Raw genomic sequence first — 20267 nt, 5'->3', positions numbered from 1 at the left:
TATATAAAATATAATAAATACTTACATGTTTGCGGACTCAATCAATTCTAAGAATTAAAAATGTAATACTAGGATTCGTGGTTAAGTATAAACCATCCTAAAAGTGAATACAGAAATACATCTAGAATCACATAAAAATGAGCTAATGCACAATTAGATTAGTTTTCTATTTATATATTTTGCATCTCAACGGGAAGACTTGCTTTTGCATATAATAAATAGGATGCACTCATTATCCATTACTATGGTACAGTTGCGGTACTATTTGTCAATGCAATTCGTTGACATTAAAGATGAAGTACAGGAAAAAGCACTTGAATGCTTTGTGGCTTCCATGAGGAGTAAAATAACGGGCCGTCAGCCCTGCACTCACGCGGGAGCGCTGGGCATCCCAGCCTCCCTTCTATTTCAGGTGCAACGGCGGCGCAGCTGTGGTGTTACCATAGCAACAGCATCCGCGCATCTTCCCTCCCCTTAGATACACATCCTCAAGCTGCAGTCGCGATAGGTTGCGGGCTCCGCGGATGTCAGTCCCGGCCGCCGAATCGCAGCAGCAGCAACATGCCGACGGAAATCCAGCCCACGGAGTCTACGCAGGGTGTTTCATCGAACGCTAGGTGCGGAGCCGTGGGCGAGGTTTACGGCGGACGGAAGCAGCCATTGGGTTCCGTGAACATCTGTCATGCGGCGCAGGAGCCATCTTTCGCCTTGGTACGGAAGCCGAGAGGAGGCTGGCTGGTTACGCGGCGGTGGGTCTCCACCCGAGAGTATGGCGGCTGGGAGTGTGTTGGTGTGAGAGTAGGGAACGGGGATATGAAAAGGAGGATGAAAAAGAAACACAGAGATAGGACTTTTAATACTTCTTAAAAAAACGTTTTAGCTAGTGTTATTTAAAATATAAGTCCCCCCCTTTTTTTAAAAAAAAAAAAAAAGAATCCGCTTGGGCTTCTCCCGGTTTTTCCATAGGAGCGTCTGACACTGGAGCAAGTTTTGCTTTTTATCATGTTTTAGAATGGTGGCTCCATTAAAAGAAGCATCACCAGCTGGAAATTACGGACGTTTCCCTTTGCTTTCGGCGCATCTCTGGAAGCCGCAGTCGCCTGGCGTTCAGTTACCGATCGGTGTCCGCAATGAAGTCCGTCTGCGGGCTGCGACTCTTTGTGTTCTGCCTGTTTATCTCCCGTAGCTAAACTGAGGCGGCTAGTCAGCCCGTCTTTTAAAATTATTATCCGGGGAAATGAAACGCTAGTCGCAGCTAACAGTGTTTTTATGCATTACTGTATTCCCCCCCCCCCCTCCCCCGTTTCGATGTCCATAGGAGAGTCTTAGTATTTGCGCTCGTATTGCAATCGCCGACATACATTTAGGGAGCAATGCGTGAGTATAAAGTGGTGGTTCTCGGCAGCGGCGGGGTCGGAAAGTCCGCCCTCACCGTGCAGTTTGTCACCGGCACCTTCATAGAGAAGTACGACCCGACCATCGAGGACTTCTACCGCAAGGAGATAGAGGTGGACTCGTCGCCCTCGGTGCTGGAGATCCTGGACACGGCCGGTACGGAGCAGTTCGCCTCCATGCGGGACCTGTACATCAAGAACGGCCAGGGCTTCATACTGGTCTACAGCCTGGTGAACCAGCAGAGCTTCCAGGACATCAAGCCCATGAGGGATCAGATCATCAGGGTGAAAAGGTACGGCTGATGACCGGCGAAGTGTGGCGAGATGAAACTGGCCTTCCATCTTTCCAGTAGATATCACTGTTAACATTTCTGACTTTTTGGCTGATGGACCTTGGTTAAAAGTGGACCCCCCCATGTTTTATTTTAGTTTTGAAATCATACTCAGGGCTCATCCACATGGGCCACATCCCGAAGACCCACAAACCTGCCCGTCTCTGTTATTAAGTAGCCGAAAATTACACTTCGCTCCCCATCAAATGTATATTTGCCAGCTGCAGTTTTCTTGCAGTTCATCTGCAAAGTGTACAAAAAAAATCATCAGTGTTAAATGGTAAAGAAACCGACTAGTTTAGATTTAGCAGTTGTTCTTCTGCTCTTCCTGCTGCATTACAGCGCTATAGTCCTTGAGCTCATAGATTGAATAGATTAAACGACCAGGTATTGATTCACCCTATGAAACATGTACGCGGAACGTAAGGAATTTGGAGGCCTGTAGCCATCGGCCGGTCAGAGGTTAAGGACTGAGCTCTGAGCTCTGGCATCATCAAGATAACAGTTGCTTGGGGTCTCCGAGGAAACTCTTATTCTGCGGCAAACAGAGGAAGGAATACAGTTTGTTTTGTTGTACTGCAGTCTAAACTAATACATTTCTGAGCACCCAGTGAGCTGACTCACCAGGATGAACAGTTAAGCAGTGTTTTTAGGACAGAGTTCAGTGCGGTTTTGTCTTTTTTTTTTTATGGTATAGAGTCAGGGGTTTGTATTCTTGCCTGAAGGCTTGTTCACAGTAATAGCATCTTTCTGTAAAGAGCGAGTTGTGAGGATGTGGTCAGCGGGACGGGAGCTGGTGGAATGTAAATGCAGGCTGGAGACACGTAGCGAGAAAGATAAACCATCCCAGTTTGTTCTGGTCGGTCCTCCCCAGTGGTGGGTGTGGTGTCACATAGGGGCGGGGTCTGACACAGTCTTAGCTGCTCACTGAATCCCAAGGAAGAAAAATGTCTGAACAGTTTCACCAAACTTTGAAATATTTCTGTTTAAATTTCATCCCATCTATCACTATGCCTGTTAGTCAGGATGACAGACCAAGATGAATTTAAATGTCTCTATATTATAAAGCATATTAGGCAGTTTAAGTGCTTAGGTTTAGTTAACTTTTTACAGCCTCTTCTCCTGATGCAGCTGCTTGTCCTATGGGCTCAGTCGTCCGCACGGGGCCCCCTCGAAGGTCCCTAGTCGTCCGCTCGGGGCCCCCTGGAGGGGGCTGTACAGGAGTTTTGTGTACGATGGCATGGAGAGGGCAGATGCTTTTAACTAAAAGAAGAATAGTGATAGTTAATCATTTGTGAAGAACTTTGCGAAATATCGTTGATGTAAGATCTGCACATGGTTTTGGACATTAGCTTTTCTTTCCAGGTCTGTTCATGGGTCCCTGCTTGGTTTCACGTTGATTGCGGTTCTACGTATCCAAAGCTCTGCACACCAAACAGATACATAACAGAAAATGTGGGTGACATGTGAAATTCCTGTCCCTCGTGTCCCAGAAATGAACTTCAATCACTCTGAGGTGTCATTTTTACTGGCGTAAAGGTGCTGCAGGTCCTGGAGCAGTATTTTTTTAAAAATATCTATGGATCCCCAGAGCTTAGTCCTACTCTCATGTCGCAAGTCAACACCTCAGCCACATGTGCTTGCAGAGACTTCAAACAGCAGGAATGTGTCTGTGCGGCTTGGATCCTTCAGGTTGCAGCTTTGGGGAACAAAAACAACTGGGCAGGTGCTGATGGACTAACGGAGTGTAAGGGACTCCCAAGTTCCGGGTCCCGCAGAGGAAATATTCCTGGTGTCTCGGAATGTCGTGCACAGCACACCCTGTCGATATTTTCAGCCTTTGTGTCATGGAAGTCTTGCAGCTTTGACCCGTCTCTGCAGCTCCTTGGGGGTTATGGCTGTCCGATCTATGACGCATGTTGTGTGTGTGTGGGGGGTGATTTAAGGAGCTTGAGGTCAGTCCTGTTCTACGACTTCCTGCACTCGTTGAGTCCCACTTGGTGATCTCGACGTGTCTGTGACGGTGGAATTTAGTCTATATCGGAACAGCCGGAAATTGGCAGGAATTCCCGCGGTATGGTTCCTGTCCTTTGCGGACTCCACGTCACGTTGAGTCCGTGGCATTCCGAGTGACATTTTCTTGGTATTTCTGCTTCTTTGTCGTCTGGGCACCAAGCAGAGAAGGTGACCAGAAAAGTGTGGCTACGTTCTGCTAAGGTATTCAGGTTCCTCATGGTGCCGAGAGCAGTCGGCCTCCTCCGCCACGGGCTGCCTTTGCCTTCCATGTTCAGTGGGTAAATAAGTGAAGCAGCGGGTACCTGCTTATCAGGATCGCTTTTCATCGGCACAAAGTGAAAGATTAGAGTTTGTTTGGTGTGCCTTCCTTGTGGGAGTGTAGATTCAGCTTTGTGATTCCTCCAGATGTCTTCTTGGTGAAGGTGTTTGTCTGACCACGAGCCAAAGTTGGTTATAACTGCTTTGTAGTCTCTCCTGTTTGCTTTATCTTGATGGTAAACTAACCACTGGTCATTAACTGTTTTAATGCAAGTCTGTGCCCTGGTGGAATGCAGTTGTGAGGCAAAGGTGGGGGTGTGAGGGGTGGGGGTGTGAGGGGTGTGGGTTGGGGTAAAAATGACCCTGAGAGTTGGTTGTAACTAAAACAGACTGGTCTGTTTTGTTCTGATCTGTTATTCAGTGGTGGGGGGGGGGGGCTTTCTGTCTTGCATGAGATTTCCTGCCACGTCCGCTTAGCTGTAGGTTGTGTCAAAGGCGTCACCATCATCTGCTCGCCTTGAGGTCTTGGGTTTAGGTTCTTTGAGTCCTCTGGCCTCTCGTCATCTTCACTTGGGCAGACCTGTAGGCCAGACTGTGTTGCTCTGAATGGCAGCGATAAACGGATGAAGGTGGCCTTTTCTCCTTTTCCCAGGCCCAGACAGAAATGCTCAAGGCTTTCAGTGGACAGAAATACATCAAAGCACCAAGTCCATTTACTGGACATACTATATCTCCCCAGTCTTCCCAGAAAAAAAATATATTTCAGCCCTCGGTTGTTATCAAAAAAAATATTTGAGCTGTTGCACAGGGTGTGTTTTGAAGCTTTCCGCTGCACTGGCAAAGTGCGTGGTCCGCCGCTGGACGCAGATATTGCCTGGAAGACGGCATGTGCTGTAGGTTAAGCTGGAGACGACGTCCTTTCACATACATTTTTTTCCGCTGCCACATGGAGCAAATGCACGCCTGCGCAGCCTGCAGGGACACTCGCCGCAAATGTGCTCAGTCACCGAAAAATGTAATGGGATTGCGCTCCGTTATTAGCCAAAAAAACATCAGGACTGCATTAGTGTACAATAAGCTAAAGTCTCCTTTGACTCGGTGCAATCAAATCACGGGAGGGGAAATTAGAGGTGATGAAATGCACTTGTGGTTTTCCGCAGAGATCCCACACGCGAGGAAGTCGGTGTTATCCCCTCTGTCTGCTGTGGGAGATGCGAATATCAACTCAACACTTTTAATCAACATTTTTCCATTTTTGTGTGCCCCCCGCCCCCCCACTCGCCAGAGCTTCTGTAATCTAATTGCCAACCTGTTGATTCTAAGCTGAAAGTTTTCACACGGTAGTTATGCTGCTTACGATGACAGGGGGACCTGTAATTAATGAACGGTTACCGTATACAGAGTGCAGGCCAGCCAGCCTGCCGTAACTCATGGCTAATTGGCTTCGTCTACCGCCATGCCATAAATATTATGGCTGTGTGCAGTATCTTCTGTAAACAGGGTTTGGCAGTATCAAGCAGCATCGATTAGGGATGAGATGCTTCAAAAGCCACTGTGGGTGGGGTTACTGGATGGCTTCAGTCAAGGTTTTGGTTCAGTTCGGTAGCGACCAATAAAACCGCCAATCGGAAGAGGCCTGATGTCAGACCATCGCCGGCACGGGGGGGCTCTGCTTAAGCACGGTCCTTCTTCCTGTTGCCGTTTAATTACTGTTTGATTGCTTGTCAGGCTTTCTGCCTCATCTGTCTGTCTTCCAGCCGTTTCGCTGTTTCGGGGCTGTTGGGGGGGGGGGGTGCTGCAGCTTATCCCGGACAGAGTAGGAATCAACCCAGGGGGTGTCGGTCCATCACAGGGCACGCAACCTCATACAGTGAGTGTACTTTTAGAGTGTACTCAACTGTACGTTTCCGAGAGAATACACTATGGGTGAACGTAGGAACTCTGCAGGCACAGGGGATACGAAATTCAAACCCCAACCCTGGAGATGTGGGGGTTACAGCACTGCACGCTCCACTACCTCGGCCCCCTCGCCAAACTTCAGGGGAGTCTAACTTGTATCAGGAGGGAAGGTATACAGACTCTGGATGGTTCCGGAAGACCTCTGAAGGTGACGTGTGGTTACTCAGACCCGCAGGCGATCAGCCGCACCTGGCCTCCCTTTGTGGGTTTCGGGGTCTCGGGGGACCCCCGGATAATCCGTGAGGTCGCGATGGTCTCCCCGGCATTGCCCTTGGCGTTCCTGGCTCCCAGCTTCCATCGCTCGGCATCAGACACAAGCCAGCACTGTTCCCGATTTGCTAACGGATTCGTAATGCTTTCAGAAATGTCACTCTGTTCTTAATCCGCTCTCCGTTAATGAGTTGAACAGAAACTCTTCTCCGTTGTTTGTTTACTTCTTTATTTGGAAGCCCTGCTGGGAATAGTATTAGTTTCCGTTTGCAGCCGCATGCATTCCTTTAGCGCTGTCGGTGCTCATTTGTTGTGTAATCTTAAAGGGACGGGGCACCGTGTCTGGCTTGGACGGGCTTATCGACGTACCGTCTGAGACGCTAGGACACGCCTTCAAGAGTGACGTCGTCCATTCAGTGCTCGGCCGCTTCATGTTCAACGTCCTTCAAGCTCTGCAGTCTGTTTGCTGTGCATATTTACTGTGCATATTTACTGTGCATATTTACTGTGCATATTTACTGTGCATATTTACTGTGCATATGTCCAGACTGGAAGTGTCGTGTGAATAATGTGAAAGTGGACATCTTCATTTTTTTTGGTTTCACATGGTTGGTCTTGCTGTCCTTGGTTTTCAAAATGGCTGGTCTTCACCCCCCAACCGCCTTTCTCCCCCCCCAAACCAAACACTTGGCTTCCTGTTAGTCATGGGGGCTCTTTGCGTTTTGTGGACATGCAGCTCTGGGGAGGGGCGAGGACCAGCGCATGCTCTTGCGGTACCCAAACCCGCAGCCTTCCTAGTTGGAATAGAAACCGGCCCGTGATTCTGCTCCCCCGTCTCACCCCGTCCCGTCTCGCCCTGTTCCATCTTGTCCCGTCTCGCCCTGTTCCATCTTGTCCCGTCTCGCCCTGTCCATCTTGTCCCGTCTCGCCCTGTTCCATCTTGTCCCGTCTCGCCCTGTTCCATCTTGTCCCGTCTCGCCCTGTTCCATCTTGTCCCGTCTCGCCCTGTTCCATCTTGTCCCGTCTCGCCCTGTTCCATCTTGTCCCGTCTCGCCCTGTTCCATCCCGTCTCGCCCTGTTCCATCTCGTCCCGTCTCGCCCTGTTCCATCTCGTCCCGTCTCGCCCTGTTCCATCTCGTCCCGTCTCGCCCTGTTCCATCCCGTCCCGTCTCGCCCTGTTCCATCCCGTCCCGTCTCGCCCTGTTCCATCTCGTCCCGTCTCGCCCTGCTCCATCTCGTCTCGCCCTGTTCCATCCCGTCTCGCCCCGTTCTATCTCATCCCGTATCACTCCGTCCCGTATCACTCCGTCCCGTATCACTCCGTCCCGTATCACTCCGTCCCGTCTCGCCCTGTTCCATCTCGTCCCGTCTCGCCCTGTTCCATCTCGTCCCGTCTCGCCCTGTTCCATCTCGTCCCGTCTCGCCCTGTTCCATCTCGTCCCGTCTCGCCCTGTTCCATCTCGTCCCGTCTCGCCCTGGTTCCATCTTATCCCGTCTCGCCCTGTTCCATCTTATCCCGTCTCGCCCTGTTCCGTCCCGTCTCGCCCTGTTCCATCCCGTCTCGCCCTGTTCCATCCCGTCTCGCCCTGTTCCATCTCGTCCCGTCTCGCCCTGTTCCATCTCGTCCCGTCTCGCCCTGTTCCATCCCGTCTCGCCCTGTTCCATCTTGTCCCGTCTCGCCCTGTTCCATCTTGTCCCGTCTCGCCCTGTTCCATCTTATCCCGTCTCGCCCTGTTCCGTCCCGTCTCGCCCTGTTCCATCCCGTCTCGCCCTGTTCCATCTTGTCCCGTCTCGCCCTGTTCCATCTCGTCCCGTCTCGCCCTGTTCCATCTTGTCCCGTCTCGCCCTGTTCCATCTCGTCCCGTCTCGCCCTGCTCCATCTCGTCTCGCCCTGTTCCATCTTGTCCCGTCTCGCCCTGTTCCATCTTGTCCCGTCTCGCCCTGTCCATCTTGTCCCGTCTCGCCCTGTCCATCTTATCCCGTCTCGCCCTGTTCCATCTTATCCCGTCTCGCCCTGTTCCATCCCGTCTCGCCCTGTTCCATCTCGTCCCGTCTCGCCCTGTTCCATCTCGTCCCGTCTCGCCCTGTTCCATCTCGTCCCGTCTCGCCCTGTTCCATCTCGTCCCGTCTCGCCCTGTTCCATCTCGTCCCGTCTCGCCCTGTTCCGTCCCGTCTCGCCCTGTTCCATCTTGTCCCGTCTCGCCCTGTTCCGTCCCGTCTCGCCCTGTTCCATCCCGTCTCGCCCTGTTCCATCTTGTCCCGTCTCGCCCTGTTCCATCTTGTCCCGTCTCGCCCTGTTCCGTCCCGTCTCGCCCTGTTCCGTCCCGTCTCGCCCTGTTCCATCTCGTCCCGTCTCGCCCTGTTCCATCTCGTCCCGTCTCGCCCTGCTCCATCTCGTCTCGCCCCGCTCCATCTCGTCCCGTCTCGCCCCGTCCCGTCCCGTCTCGCCCCGTTCTATCTCATCCCGTATCACTCCGTCCCGTATCACTCCGTCCCGTCTCGCCCTGTTCCATCTCGTCCCGTCTCGCCCTGTTCCATCTCGTCCCGTCTCGCCCTGCTCCATCTCGTCTCGCCCCGTTCCATCTCGTCCCGTCTCGCCCCGTCTCGCCCCATCCAGTCTCGCCCCATCTGTCTCCTTCTGTCTTGTCCGTCTTGTGTATGTTTTATTTGCCCTTGATTCCCCATCCTTTCCTCCCCCTCCCCACCTGTCTCTCAGTAAAGTCTCTTCTGTCAGGGTTTGTGTGTGTTAATAAATTTCCAAACACCATCAAATCCTCTGGTGCTGAAAATGCTACACTGTGAAATGCAGAAAGTGCGAATTGTGCCAGAAGTTCCAGTTTATGACTCTCCCTGGCCTCCATCCCGTGGAGCAACAGAAAGGAATGGGGCGGGGCCCGCATCCCGCGCCGGCTGCTGTGATTGGCCGAGGGCTGGCTTCTCTGCCCGTTCCCATGAATTTGCGGTCCAATCGCCATTCCCCTGCAGTCCCCCTCACCCCGCCTGGGATGACCCATTCCCTGGCATAGCCGGACCGCTTACAAAATAACCTCTCTGGAAAAGTTAGCGCATCCCCCGGGTGGTCAGTCCGCTCGTGTCTCGTTTGCCGAGGGGGGCCCCTGTCTCCCAAAATGCCCCCCTCCCCCCCCCAGCTGCCCGGGACTCCGCCCCCCCAGCAGTCGTCTCGCAGGCTGGCTGCTGCATGCGCTTTGCCTTTTTTTGCTGATATCATCTCTCTTATTTTCTCCCCCCGTCCCACTTTGATCAGGGAACCTCGTCCGTGTCTGTAAGAATGGAGCCTGAATAACGGGCATGTAGGCTACTGCAGCGCCATGCGGTGCTGGGTGCAGACGCGGGGGGCAGCTCCCGCTGGGGGGCCTGAGAGAACCTGGGCGTGAGGCTGGCAGCAGCCTCGCTCTGATCATCCTGAAACCTCAAGCTGATTTTAAAATGTCACCCATCCATCATCCGGTCATTTATCCTGGTCTGGGTCACTGGAGGCCCTGGGGTCTGTCCTACAAGACGGGCGCAGCGCTGGGGGGCGCAGCGCTGGGGGGCGCCCCAGGTGGGAGGGATGCCCGTCCATCACAGAGCACACGCCACATTCACTCACGCACACACACACGTTTGCATTCACATTGTCGTGAAGGCCGTCTATTCATTTCTATGGGAAAATCCTGTATCCCAGCAATAAGAGCCTTAAGCCCCCCCCCCCCCCCCCCCCCCCCCGGCCCTGACAAAAACCATAAGCAACCAAAGAAAATATGAGACGTTTGGCATTTTCTTTGATTGCAGTCACAGATCTTTGTGAAATTGAGGTCATCCTTGTGGGGACTGGAAAAATATAAGGGTTTTATCACATTGTGGGAAATCTAGTAAGCAGAATGTAATAATTACTCAGACAAAGGGAATCTCATGTCAGTGAGCCTGTCGGCATGTCAGTGAGCCTGTCGGCATGTCCCTGGCCTGCGGCTGGGAGAAGGTAACAATCGACACACATGGGGTGCAGGTGGGCTTTTTCCATCTCGCTGCCGTGTGTTTCAGAGGCTGCAGTGATCCTTCAGAGCTGCTTTGCAGAGTTTTGCGGTCAGAAGCTAAGTGCTGCGTGACACTGCAGATCTGTTCTGTCATTCCGTTTCGCGGGCTTCCCACCTGGAGTCGACAGAGGAGCAGCATCCAGCAACTGCCCCGGTCAGCAGCCCCCAAAAGCCCGTCCGCTTGAATCCGCGCCCCATGAGTTGCTCCGATTCTCCGTCCATCTAGAAGGGATGGTGCCATCAGACATGTAGGGCCCCTGGGGGCCCATGTGATGGCGTGTGGCCCCTAACCCCCACATGGCATGCTCGCACCCTGCACCGGGCACTTGCTGACAAACACTATCTTCTCTTTCCGTCTGCGAGTTTCCTGTCACTATAACCGGACTAGTCCTCGAACTTTAGAGAGCCTCTCCTCAATCCGCTTCGAACCATAACCAGGAACTACTTGGAAATGACAGCCATCTTCTGGGGCTCACCCCTCCATCTGCTGTCTGGTCCTCTCGTCCACTCTGTGTGTGACAGGCTCTCATTCTGCTCAGAGGAGGAAGTTGGCATTTGTTTGGTTCTGTCAGGATTAATAAAGTCTACCTCTCTGTCTCTATATCTGTGTCTGCCTGTGTATCTGCCTCTCTGTCTGTCTCTATAACTGTGTCTGCCTGTGTATCTGCCTCTCTGTCTGTCTCTATATCTGTGTCTGCCTGTGTATCTGCCTCTCTGTCTGTCTCTATAACTGTGTCTGCCTGTGTATCTGCCTCTCTGTCTGTCTCTATAACTGTGTCTGCCTGTGTATCTGCCTCTCTGTCTGTCTCTATAACTGTGTCTTCCTGTGTATCTGCCTCTCTGTCTGTCTCTATAACTGTGTCTGCCTGTGTATCTGCCTCTCTGTCTGTCTCTATATCTGTGTCTGCCTGTGTATCTGTCTGTGTCCCTGTGTATCTGCCTCTCTGTCTGTCTCTATATCTGTGTCTGCCTGTGTATCTGCCTCTCTGTCTGTCTCTATATCTGTGTCTGCCTGTGTATCTGCCTCTCTGTCTGTCTCTATATCTGTGTCTGCCTGTGTATCTGCCTCTCTGTCTGTCTCTGTGTATCTGCCTACCTGTCTGTCTCTGTGTATCTGCCTACCTGTCTGTCTCTATCTGTGTCTGCCTGTGTATCTGCCTACCTGTCTGTCTCTGTGTATCTGCCTACCTGTCTGTCCCTGTGTATCTGCCTCTCTGTCTGTCTCTATATCTGTGTCTGCCTGTGTATCTGCCTCTCTGTCTGTCTCTATATCTGTGTCTGCCTGTGTATCTGCCTCTCTGTCTGTCTCTATATCTGTGTCTGCCTGTGTATCTGCCTCTCTGTCTGTCTCTATATCTGTGTCTGCCTGTGTATCTGCCTACCTGTCTGTCTGTCTGTCCCAAGTAAGAGGTCTTTGGGCTTCTTCCTTTCAGTGGGTCTAACCAAGAACTTGCAATTAAACAAAACAGGCTTCACCCCCCCTGTCTTCTCCTGGACCCCTGTGAGCCGGTTTGACTTGCCGCATCCCGCCCCCCTCTCCCAGCGTGTCGTCCCATACCTGTACCACCCTTCAGATGGGTCCTGTTCTATCCGTAATGACCGGCACCGCAGCACCGTTAATTGATAACAGAGGAGTACAGTAACGGGTAAGTGGCGTTTGGCTCACAGCAGGCAGGCGGCAGTCAGGGTGGCTGCGGGGGCTTTGTGAGCAGAGGCAGGCCAACCCCCTGTGGCTTTTACTGCGACTGGCGGCCCCACAGGCGCGCAAAGGCTGGGAAATGCAAGCGTGTCTCCAGCACTCTGCTGCCCTCTACAGGGGGTCGGCAGCAGGGGTGGTGCTGGGGGCGGAGCCTGCAGGGGTGGTGCTGGGGGCGGAGCCTGCAGGGGTGGTGCTGGGGGCGGAGCCTGCAGGGCTGGTGCTGGGGGCGGAGCCTGCAGCTTCATCACTGCTGCCATTCATGTCCTCTTCTCCCATAGCAAGTCCTGTGAAGCTCAGGGAAGGCAACTATGAGGCATTCTGGGACATGGAGCAGATTCTGAAGTGTGTGTGTGTGTGTGTGTGTGTGTGTGTGTGTGTGTGTGTGTGTGTGTGTGTGTACGCGTTTGTGTCTGCACTCAGGCACAGGGAAGAATAATGATTGGCGGCTCGTCAGTAGGGTTGGACGTGGTCAGTCTGTGTGTGTGTGTGTGGACAGAGAGAGACCTGCCTCATTCTTCTCACCCAACCACAGTCTCCAAGGCGACACCCACCAGCCATCACCCCCCCCCCCCCAGACTCACCATAACTGGAGGACCCAGTATCCATTCACTTCCTGTTTAGATGTATTCCCTTTCTATTAAATTTCTGGAATGTGTCCATGGAAGTTTTAACATGGGAATGCCCCCCCCAGTTGGTGGTCATTTTGGATAATGCAGTTCTGTAGCTACTTCTGGTTTCTCCCCTTTACTGCTTGCATGGACCCGTTTCAGTCTCCACTGGATGGAGAGAGAGGCCAAGCTGTGGTTACTCCATATTTATGTTGTGTATTTTAAATATAACTTTGAACTGAAAACTAGGGTAGGGCAACGTGTGACATTAATATCTGCATCACAGATATTCTCACATCGCGAGGGTTGAGATTTTTCATACCGCCATACCGTCTGGACATATATCGTGGTATAAGTACTGTCCAAAACGATGTCATTTTGCTATACAGTTCCAGTGTTTGAAATCTAGTGATTAAAATTCACCGAGGTTGTTTCATTAAAACTTTTTCACTCTGTCATAGGAAATAAACTTAGCAGCCTTTTGCAATTTTAACAATTGTTCCTGTATGACTTTATCTAGCATATGTAAAAACAATGTTATCTAATCTTAGTATATCTTAGCGTATGTTATCTCGGCTTTACCGCTGTTAATTTTGCATGAGCGCTGCATACTCTCTCCAGGCAAATAAGAATCTTTGCTGTGTAAATCACCTGTGGAGGGGTTTTGTGAGAATTTTTTAACTACTTTGTTGCTTTATAATTATCAATATTTATTGCAAAAAAAATCATATTGCGATATTTAATTTTTTTTTCTAATATCATGCAGCTCTACTGAACTAATCAGCTGACCCCAAGTAATCCATTAGACAAGCTAATGTACGAGTAAAAATACTCCCTCAAGTTGTTCGATGTCACAGATGTTTCAGCAGAGTGCAGTCAGTATTCTCATATTCAATATTCAAATAGAATTTAAAAAAATCTTAATCAAATAATATATTAAAATATTATTAGCAGCATATAATTAGTTTTGATTTCTCTGTTCCGAAAAAAGTTTGCAGTTCATTTGTACTGAAGTTTACCACTTCTGCTTTTGCATGAGCTCTCAGCCAATCATAATCATTCCCCTTCTTGTTTAGTCATAGACAGTGTGGCTTGTTTGTGAAAACAAAACTGAGTGAGGAGGTGAAAAGTGAAGAAGGACTGGACACCGAAAGACAGTCTTGTGTTGTATGGAAATTCTTTGGACTCCGTAGAGATGATAGCAAGCGAAAGCACAAGGCGTAGCAACAACAGTACGAGAATCCAGTCGTGGCTGGTGTTGATCATTTTGCACAAACGTTTTGGCTGTCGTGGTCATCCGTAAAATGTTTTTGAAACTGGTTCTTAAACTTTTAACAATAGAGTGAACCAGAATGTGAATTGCTAACTTTCCTGTCCCACTAAAGACAGACTCTACTTGTAGATAATAGCGAGTTCCGTTTGGCTGAGGTGGAATCTGTCTGCTGGAAGGACCTTTGCTCACCCTTGGCCCTTTTATTGGTTGCAGCAATAATCTTGCAAATCCCCCAGCACCAGGACCCTTTGAGCATAGCTGGTCTCTTTGGCAATGTGCACAGACAAGTCCACAGGCTCACAAACATACCGGTGGAGAAAATGGTGGTAGTTTGGGGGGGGGAATCTGAATCTCTATCAGACGGTGAGTCTCAGCTGAAGCGGACAGAGACTCAGAGATGCTAATTCTGACTGTTTGAGTATTTCTGACTTTAAGCAGATTTGCCAAACTGAGCAGACTCTCATCATCCGGCCTCACGCCTCACGTTTGTTTCATGCTGTTTCTGCTCAGCAAGGGATATGTGTTGGTGTTGTTTAATCCGTTTTTTATTAGCATACTAATAAATAGTATAGGGGAGTCCAGCCCCCTGGACGTGGGCCCTCAGTGATTATATTCCATGCATATTTTTTAATGCTATCCAGTCGAATGGTTTAGAACGTTGTGACTACCCCCCCCCCCCCCACTCCAAAGACTCCCGTTTTCATGAATCCCACTGTGCCTGTCCATCATGTTTTCCGTAAGAGGCGGAGCACTGGGGTAGGGTGGTGTCATGGGGGTCAGGTGTCAGCGATAACGCACATTTTCTGGGAAGACTTCCTGGTTAATATCTTGTCAGGAAGTACTGCGTCTGATTTTATCACCTGGCCCGGGAAGGTTGGCTATGTTTGGGTGGCAGAGGGGAGGGGGGCGTCCATGTGGTATTACATATGTGTATATAGAGAGAGATTGGGGGGGGGGCTTCAGTGCAGGTGCGCCAGCTGGTGAGATGACTGTCTCACGCCCCCTTCTGAGCACAGCCACACCCCCCCCCAGTAGATCCTCCAACCGCGGTGCCCGTAACCATGGCAGCAGTCCATGCGCACCTTGCTGAACAGCGGGCTACCCCTCTGCTGTCAGGCCTATTTTTAGTGCCGCTCCTCTCCCTTCGCACCAGATGACGAGCCCACCGGGGGGCACTGGCTCCCGTACCCGCTGTCGGGCGCGGAGGTGCACCGCACGCCCACCAGGCAGGGCGTGGTTATAACAGTCATGTGACTAGGACGGCGGTGGAATTCCTACCTGGCCTCCTGACTTTTTTTCTGAAATTGGGGAATACTGGTTCTTCTTGAGTTGTGTGCAGTTATCAGACCAAGCTGACGATGACACTGAAATCGGCGTTTGTTTGCCATAACTGTGGTCTTACCGATGATAAAGGAAGGTTAGTCTGCGGTAGGACTGGGAGGGTGGTCCCCCTTGGCTCCTCAGAAGATGCCTCTTAAGTGGTCTACACCTCAAGCAGTTGACATAGCGTAAATACTACAAGGCTTTATACATTTATTAAAGGTTCAACAGAAGACACCTTCCCTGAGAATCCATCCTGCAGCCTTTTGGTCATTGATGTCAGGTGCAGTATGTGGTTGTGATCATTCCCCCTGCTCGAGAATAAGAGCGACCCCGACACCTAACCCTCGCCCGCCATTCCGCCACTGCCCAGTAGGGGCTACTGCAACCTGCCTGGGACTCCCAGAATGCCTTAGGCTTTAATTCTGTTACCGCAGCATATGTTTCCATGGTGGCTGTGAACTGTGTTTACAGCAGTTCGTTTGTACGCTGAGGGCTTTGTAATGGCTCCTTCTGAGTAATGGAGTGTGATAATTCAGTCAGTTGTAAAGTGGCTTTTTTTTCTCTGTGAGACTGTCACACTTCTACATTTCTTCACACTTATTCTCCCCTGCAGTACATTCCGCATCACCTGAAGATCTCCTCTCCCTGCGGCAGAATTCCCAGGATCACACGGCTACTGGATTCCTGCTTTCTGTGTTGATTTTGGTCCGTAGATTCTGCAGTGATCTCCAGGCAGACCTGCGGAGTGCGTGTGTCTCCGCCTCTCCGTTTCCTGGCCAGAACCAGGTCGGAGCCCAACTGGGCTGCCAGAGTAGAGCAGCTGCTCCGCCCTTCCCAGCCCGGCCTGGCAGTGGTGCGCCTTTGGGCTCGCTGTCCTTCCCTCCGCGTGGGAGTGGACACTGGCGTCCGCAGTGGCGACATCTGCGTGGTACAGAGTGCAGGACAGCTCCTCACCCGCTGACCCAGGAAGGACTGCTTTTCCTGATGAGTGCAGCTGATTCTGGCCATTTTGGCCATCCGCCTTGGGGACTGGTACCGCACCGGGTCTCAGCAGAAACCCCCCTCCCCCACGCAGCTCTGTAGGTGTGAACCACATGAGTCCGGAACATTCCAGACGCCTCTCCGCACGCCTGCTTTGTCCCGAAAGCCCCAAATCCAGTCTTTTCATTTTGGTTTCAGGAATGTGTCCTTTCCTTAAATATTAGCACCCTGTGGTGATCGTCAAGCTCCGCAGGTCCAATGGTCTGGCGGTCATGTTGAAATGAAGCTGTTTTGCGTGTTTGGTGTGCACGTCGACATACATGTGTGCGTGGCGACATGCGTGTGTGCGCACCAATATGCGGGTATGCAAACATGCATGTCGGAAAGAATCGATGGGTCCTTCCAGGTGGCAGAGGCGTTAATATTCCTCTGAAGCCTAACGATGTCTAGATATGCATGTATAGTTTCACAGTGAGCCGTCTGCCTGTCTACCTACCTACCTGCTTTCCTGCCCGCCTGCCTGTCTTGCAACCTGTCTTTCTTCCTGTCTGTGTCTGTCTGCCAGCCAGCCTCCCTGTCTGTCCAAACAGGTGTCAGTTTTTCACAACTTTGGTGTGTGGAAACCACATGATATTTTATGACCACACACTGAGAGACACACACACACACACTCACCACTGGAACGGGTGAAAGAGAGGTCATCTGTGGTTTGGTGAAGCTCGCCAGAGGATCCTCCGTCCATCTCGGCTGAGATCGCTGCCTCCTAATCTGTGGTGCTGATCATTCTCTCTGAAGTGCCGTTTTACTGCAGGTTACTCCTGTCTTCTTCCTCCTCTCCGTCCTTCTCCTCCTTAAATAATTCATGGTGATGAATATTTCACGCAGCTTGGCCTCACCTCCGGGATACTTAATGGCAGTTGGCACTCCATGTCATGTCATTGTGCTACACGTCTGTTTTGCTCGTCGCAGTATGACTGGAGATCAGCCCCCGGCTCTGTCTTGAAGGGAAGCCTTGTACATGATGAGGGTTTTGATCCCACAAATACAGCACGGATTCTTGGGATTTGCATCCTTTTTGGAGCCATCAGATCCGACACGGAGTGTGCGGACAAGCTTAAGTGTAAGGCTGGTGTCTTTGCCATCACCTTGTAGGGGCACCTTGGATCAGTGGGCCGTGCTGTTACCTCACACGTCCAAGGTCATGGATTTGATGCATGGAGTTTGCGTGCTCCTCATTAGCTTGGGAGTAGACCTGTGATGTAGGGGAACTGAGGTCCCTGAATCACTTGGGTTCGTATACCAGTTGTGATGGGCTCGCATCCCGGTCTGGGCTCGCATCCTGCTCAGGGCATTACCTGCCTTCTGCTTTCTGGCATAGGATTCTGACTCCTTGGATAAGCCGATGGATGGATAGATGTTGTCTTGCCATTTTGTTGCGTTTCTTCACTTGAATGTCTCCTCAGCCTCCCTTTACTTTAATGTGATCCTGAGGAATGATCTTTAAATTAAACATCTCGGATGAGCAGGGATGGGAACAAGTCAAGTCTATAGTCAAAACATTGCAATCTGAATCAAGTCTCGAGTCCTTTGTCCTTACAGTCTTGGTCAATTCCAGTTCTTTCTTCATTTGTTGCTACCAAGTCACAAGTCATCAAATTTACGACTCAGGGCTAATTCGAGTTGTGAGTAGCGGAACTGAGTTCCTACCCATGTCAGTTTTATTCTTCTGTCTTTGTCTTGAACAATTAATACTTGCTGCAGCAAAACCCCCCCCCCCCCCCATAGTACATTGTAGGATACGTTCTTTGTAGGCAGAGAGAGGTTGAAAAGAAAGTGTCCACTCACCAATTATCCTCACACAATTTCCTGTGTCCATGTATATCCTGGGAGTGATATATCCTTTCAACCAACTCTCAGGAGACCTTGCATTCAGATAATTAAAAATGCAGAATGCTGTATACACAGAAATCACTGACACATACTGACTTAACGAGTCACGAGTCATCAAATTTGTGACTTGAGTCTGAGTCGAGTCTCAGACTCAAGTCCTGACCTCTGTGGATGAGTCACTGTGACCTAAACAGCAGCTTGCTGTTGTTCCTGCCCCTCACATCCTGCCCTCGTATTCAACTTTCACTCACTTTAAAGACCCATCCCCCCCCACCCGAGGGCTCAGCTGCTCCGGGCAGGAGCTCTGCCAAGCTTCAGCTCTTCTGGGAATCATCACGGACCCCAGTCTTCAGACATTAAGCTGTTGCGAAATGATTAATGAGCAAGCATCACTGTTTGTAACATGTTAGGTGGCTTTTACCCCCAGATGTAACTTGCCGTATATTGCATGAGAGTGGGGGTTGGGTTGGGGGAGGAGGGTTCTTCAAAGCGGGTGAAAGTGAAGACCATCGTCCCCGTAAAGCTAAGAGCACTTGGAGAAAGGCTCAGGGGTCCCACTGCAGGGCACTTATACACTCTCAGGATGCATTTAGCCGGGCGCCGCACATGGAGTGTCACCCTGTCCAGCCCCTCCCAGGAGTTAAGCACAGATCTCTATTCTTCCTTCCAAGTGTCAAGGTTCAGCTTTGTCACCCCGCTGAGTCTGAAGCATCTGATCGTCTTTCAGAGATGGGGAATGTCATTACATTCTGGGCATCCCTGGCAAGACCACTAAAACAACCACAATGACCATATGTGGTATTTGTGGGGGGGCAGCAAGAATAGCTGATACAGCTGCACCGATGTGGGTATTTTGGGCGACGCCAGTAATCGATGCAGATATTTTTCTCTAATATTACCAATACCTGCCCTGCGATGGATTGGCGCCCCGTCATGGGTTATTCCCTGCCTTGCACCTGTCGCTTCCAGGATAGGCTCCAGACCCCCACTACCTTGTATAGGACAAACGATAGGATGGATGGATGGATAGATGGCTGGGTGGATTTAATGATACCAATAACTGGCTAACCTCTGAAATTACTACTTAAGATCCTGTGAATGTCTATAGCAACCACTTCATACAATAGGGGCAGTGAAGCATCAGCAAAGTAGCACCGACTTGGGAGTCGGTAGCGAGATTCTAAGTGCTGAAGGACCCGACGATATCTCTCATCCTGCAGTACAGAAAATGGTTGATAGTCAACCATAGTCTTAATATTCAATTAATATTTCCATTATATTAGTAGTTATGACTTTAGTTCTGGTGCGGCTGTCTGAATATTACTGAAGTCTAAATATCAGCCATAATTGACAGATAATGATGTCTTGGTTTTTGGAGTAACATCAGCCGACACCGATATGTTAGTCGCCAGGGGTGGCCAATCTTACCCGCAAAGGGCCGGCGTGTTTGCAGGTTTTTGGGGTACCCTGTAGGTCAGCTGTTCAAACCCAGGTGTGAGGACTCTTCAGCCAATCAGTCCTCTAATTAGTAACCTAATTAGGCAGTTGCAGTGAAAATCCTCATATATGATAGCCCTTTCTGGATACGATTGCCTTTCTCTGGTTAAGCGATATATCGTGCATCGGTAGAAGCATCTGTGACATGGCAGTTACTCACACAAACGTGAATGCTGTCCAGTTCCTGTATGGGTCATGTCATTGAATGGTTACTCCAATAACATTTGCTTCTAAATGGTTTACGCGTTTGCATGTGTGTCACCCCCCAGGTATGAGAAGGTGCCGGTGATCCTGGTGGGGAACAAGGTGGACCTGGAGAGCGAGCGGGAGGTTTCCTCGGGGGAGGGCCAGGCGCTGGCTGAGGAGTGGGGCTGCCCTTTCATGGAGACTTCAGCCAGAGCAAGACCATGGTGGACGAACTGTTTGCTGAGATCGTGCGACAGATGGACTACGCCGCCCAGCCGGACAAGGACGACCCCTGCTGTTCCTCCTGCAGTATACAGTAGCAGCCGGGCTCGTGACGCTTGGGACACCAACGTAGAGAGACCCCACCTCGAGCAGGTCAAACGCAAAGACGAAAAACCACACACACCAACACACAGGACAGATACCAGAGCGACCGGACACGTACTTACAGGAGAACAGGAAGCAAATGGTCAATCAAGATGTCCGTGAACTTTTTTGACACGTGTAGCGAGTCGTAAACTGTGATTTGATATGGATGAGGTTTGTAAACAGCTTGGGGGGGAGTATGTGATAAGGGCGGGGCTGGGATGGAGAGCAGAGGTGAAGT

General features: G+C 50.8%; 1 protein-coding gene across 1 annotated transcript; it reads left to right on the top strand.

Annotated features, from left to right (window-relative positions):
* The first annotated feature begins 542 nt into the window (after positions 1-542).
* Positions 543-20129, top strand: LOC125710360 (ras-related protein Rap-2a-like). Its single transcript, XM_048979984.1, is given in 3 exon segments — positions 543-1687; positions 19744-19868; positions 19871-20129. Coding segments are annotated over 3 exon segments (549 nt in total). The 5' UTR covers positions 543-1373; the 3' UTR covers positions 19981-20129.
* Positions 20130-20267: the final 138 nt, after the last annotated feature.

This window comes from Brienomyrus brachyistius, chromosome 16 (assembly GCF_023856365.1).
Source record: "Brienomyrus brachyistius isolate T26 chromosome 16, BBRACH_0.4, whole genome shotgun sequence".
Lineage (NCBI taxonomy): Eukaryota > Metazoa > Chordata > Actinopteri > Osteoglossiformes > Mormyridae > Brienomyrus > Brienomyrus brachyistius.
Note: the sequence above shows the minus strand (reverse complement) of the source record. Positions and strands in the feature narration are given on the sequence as shown.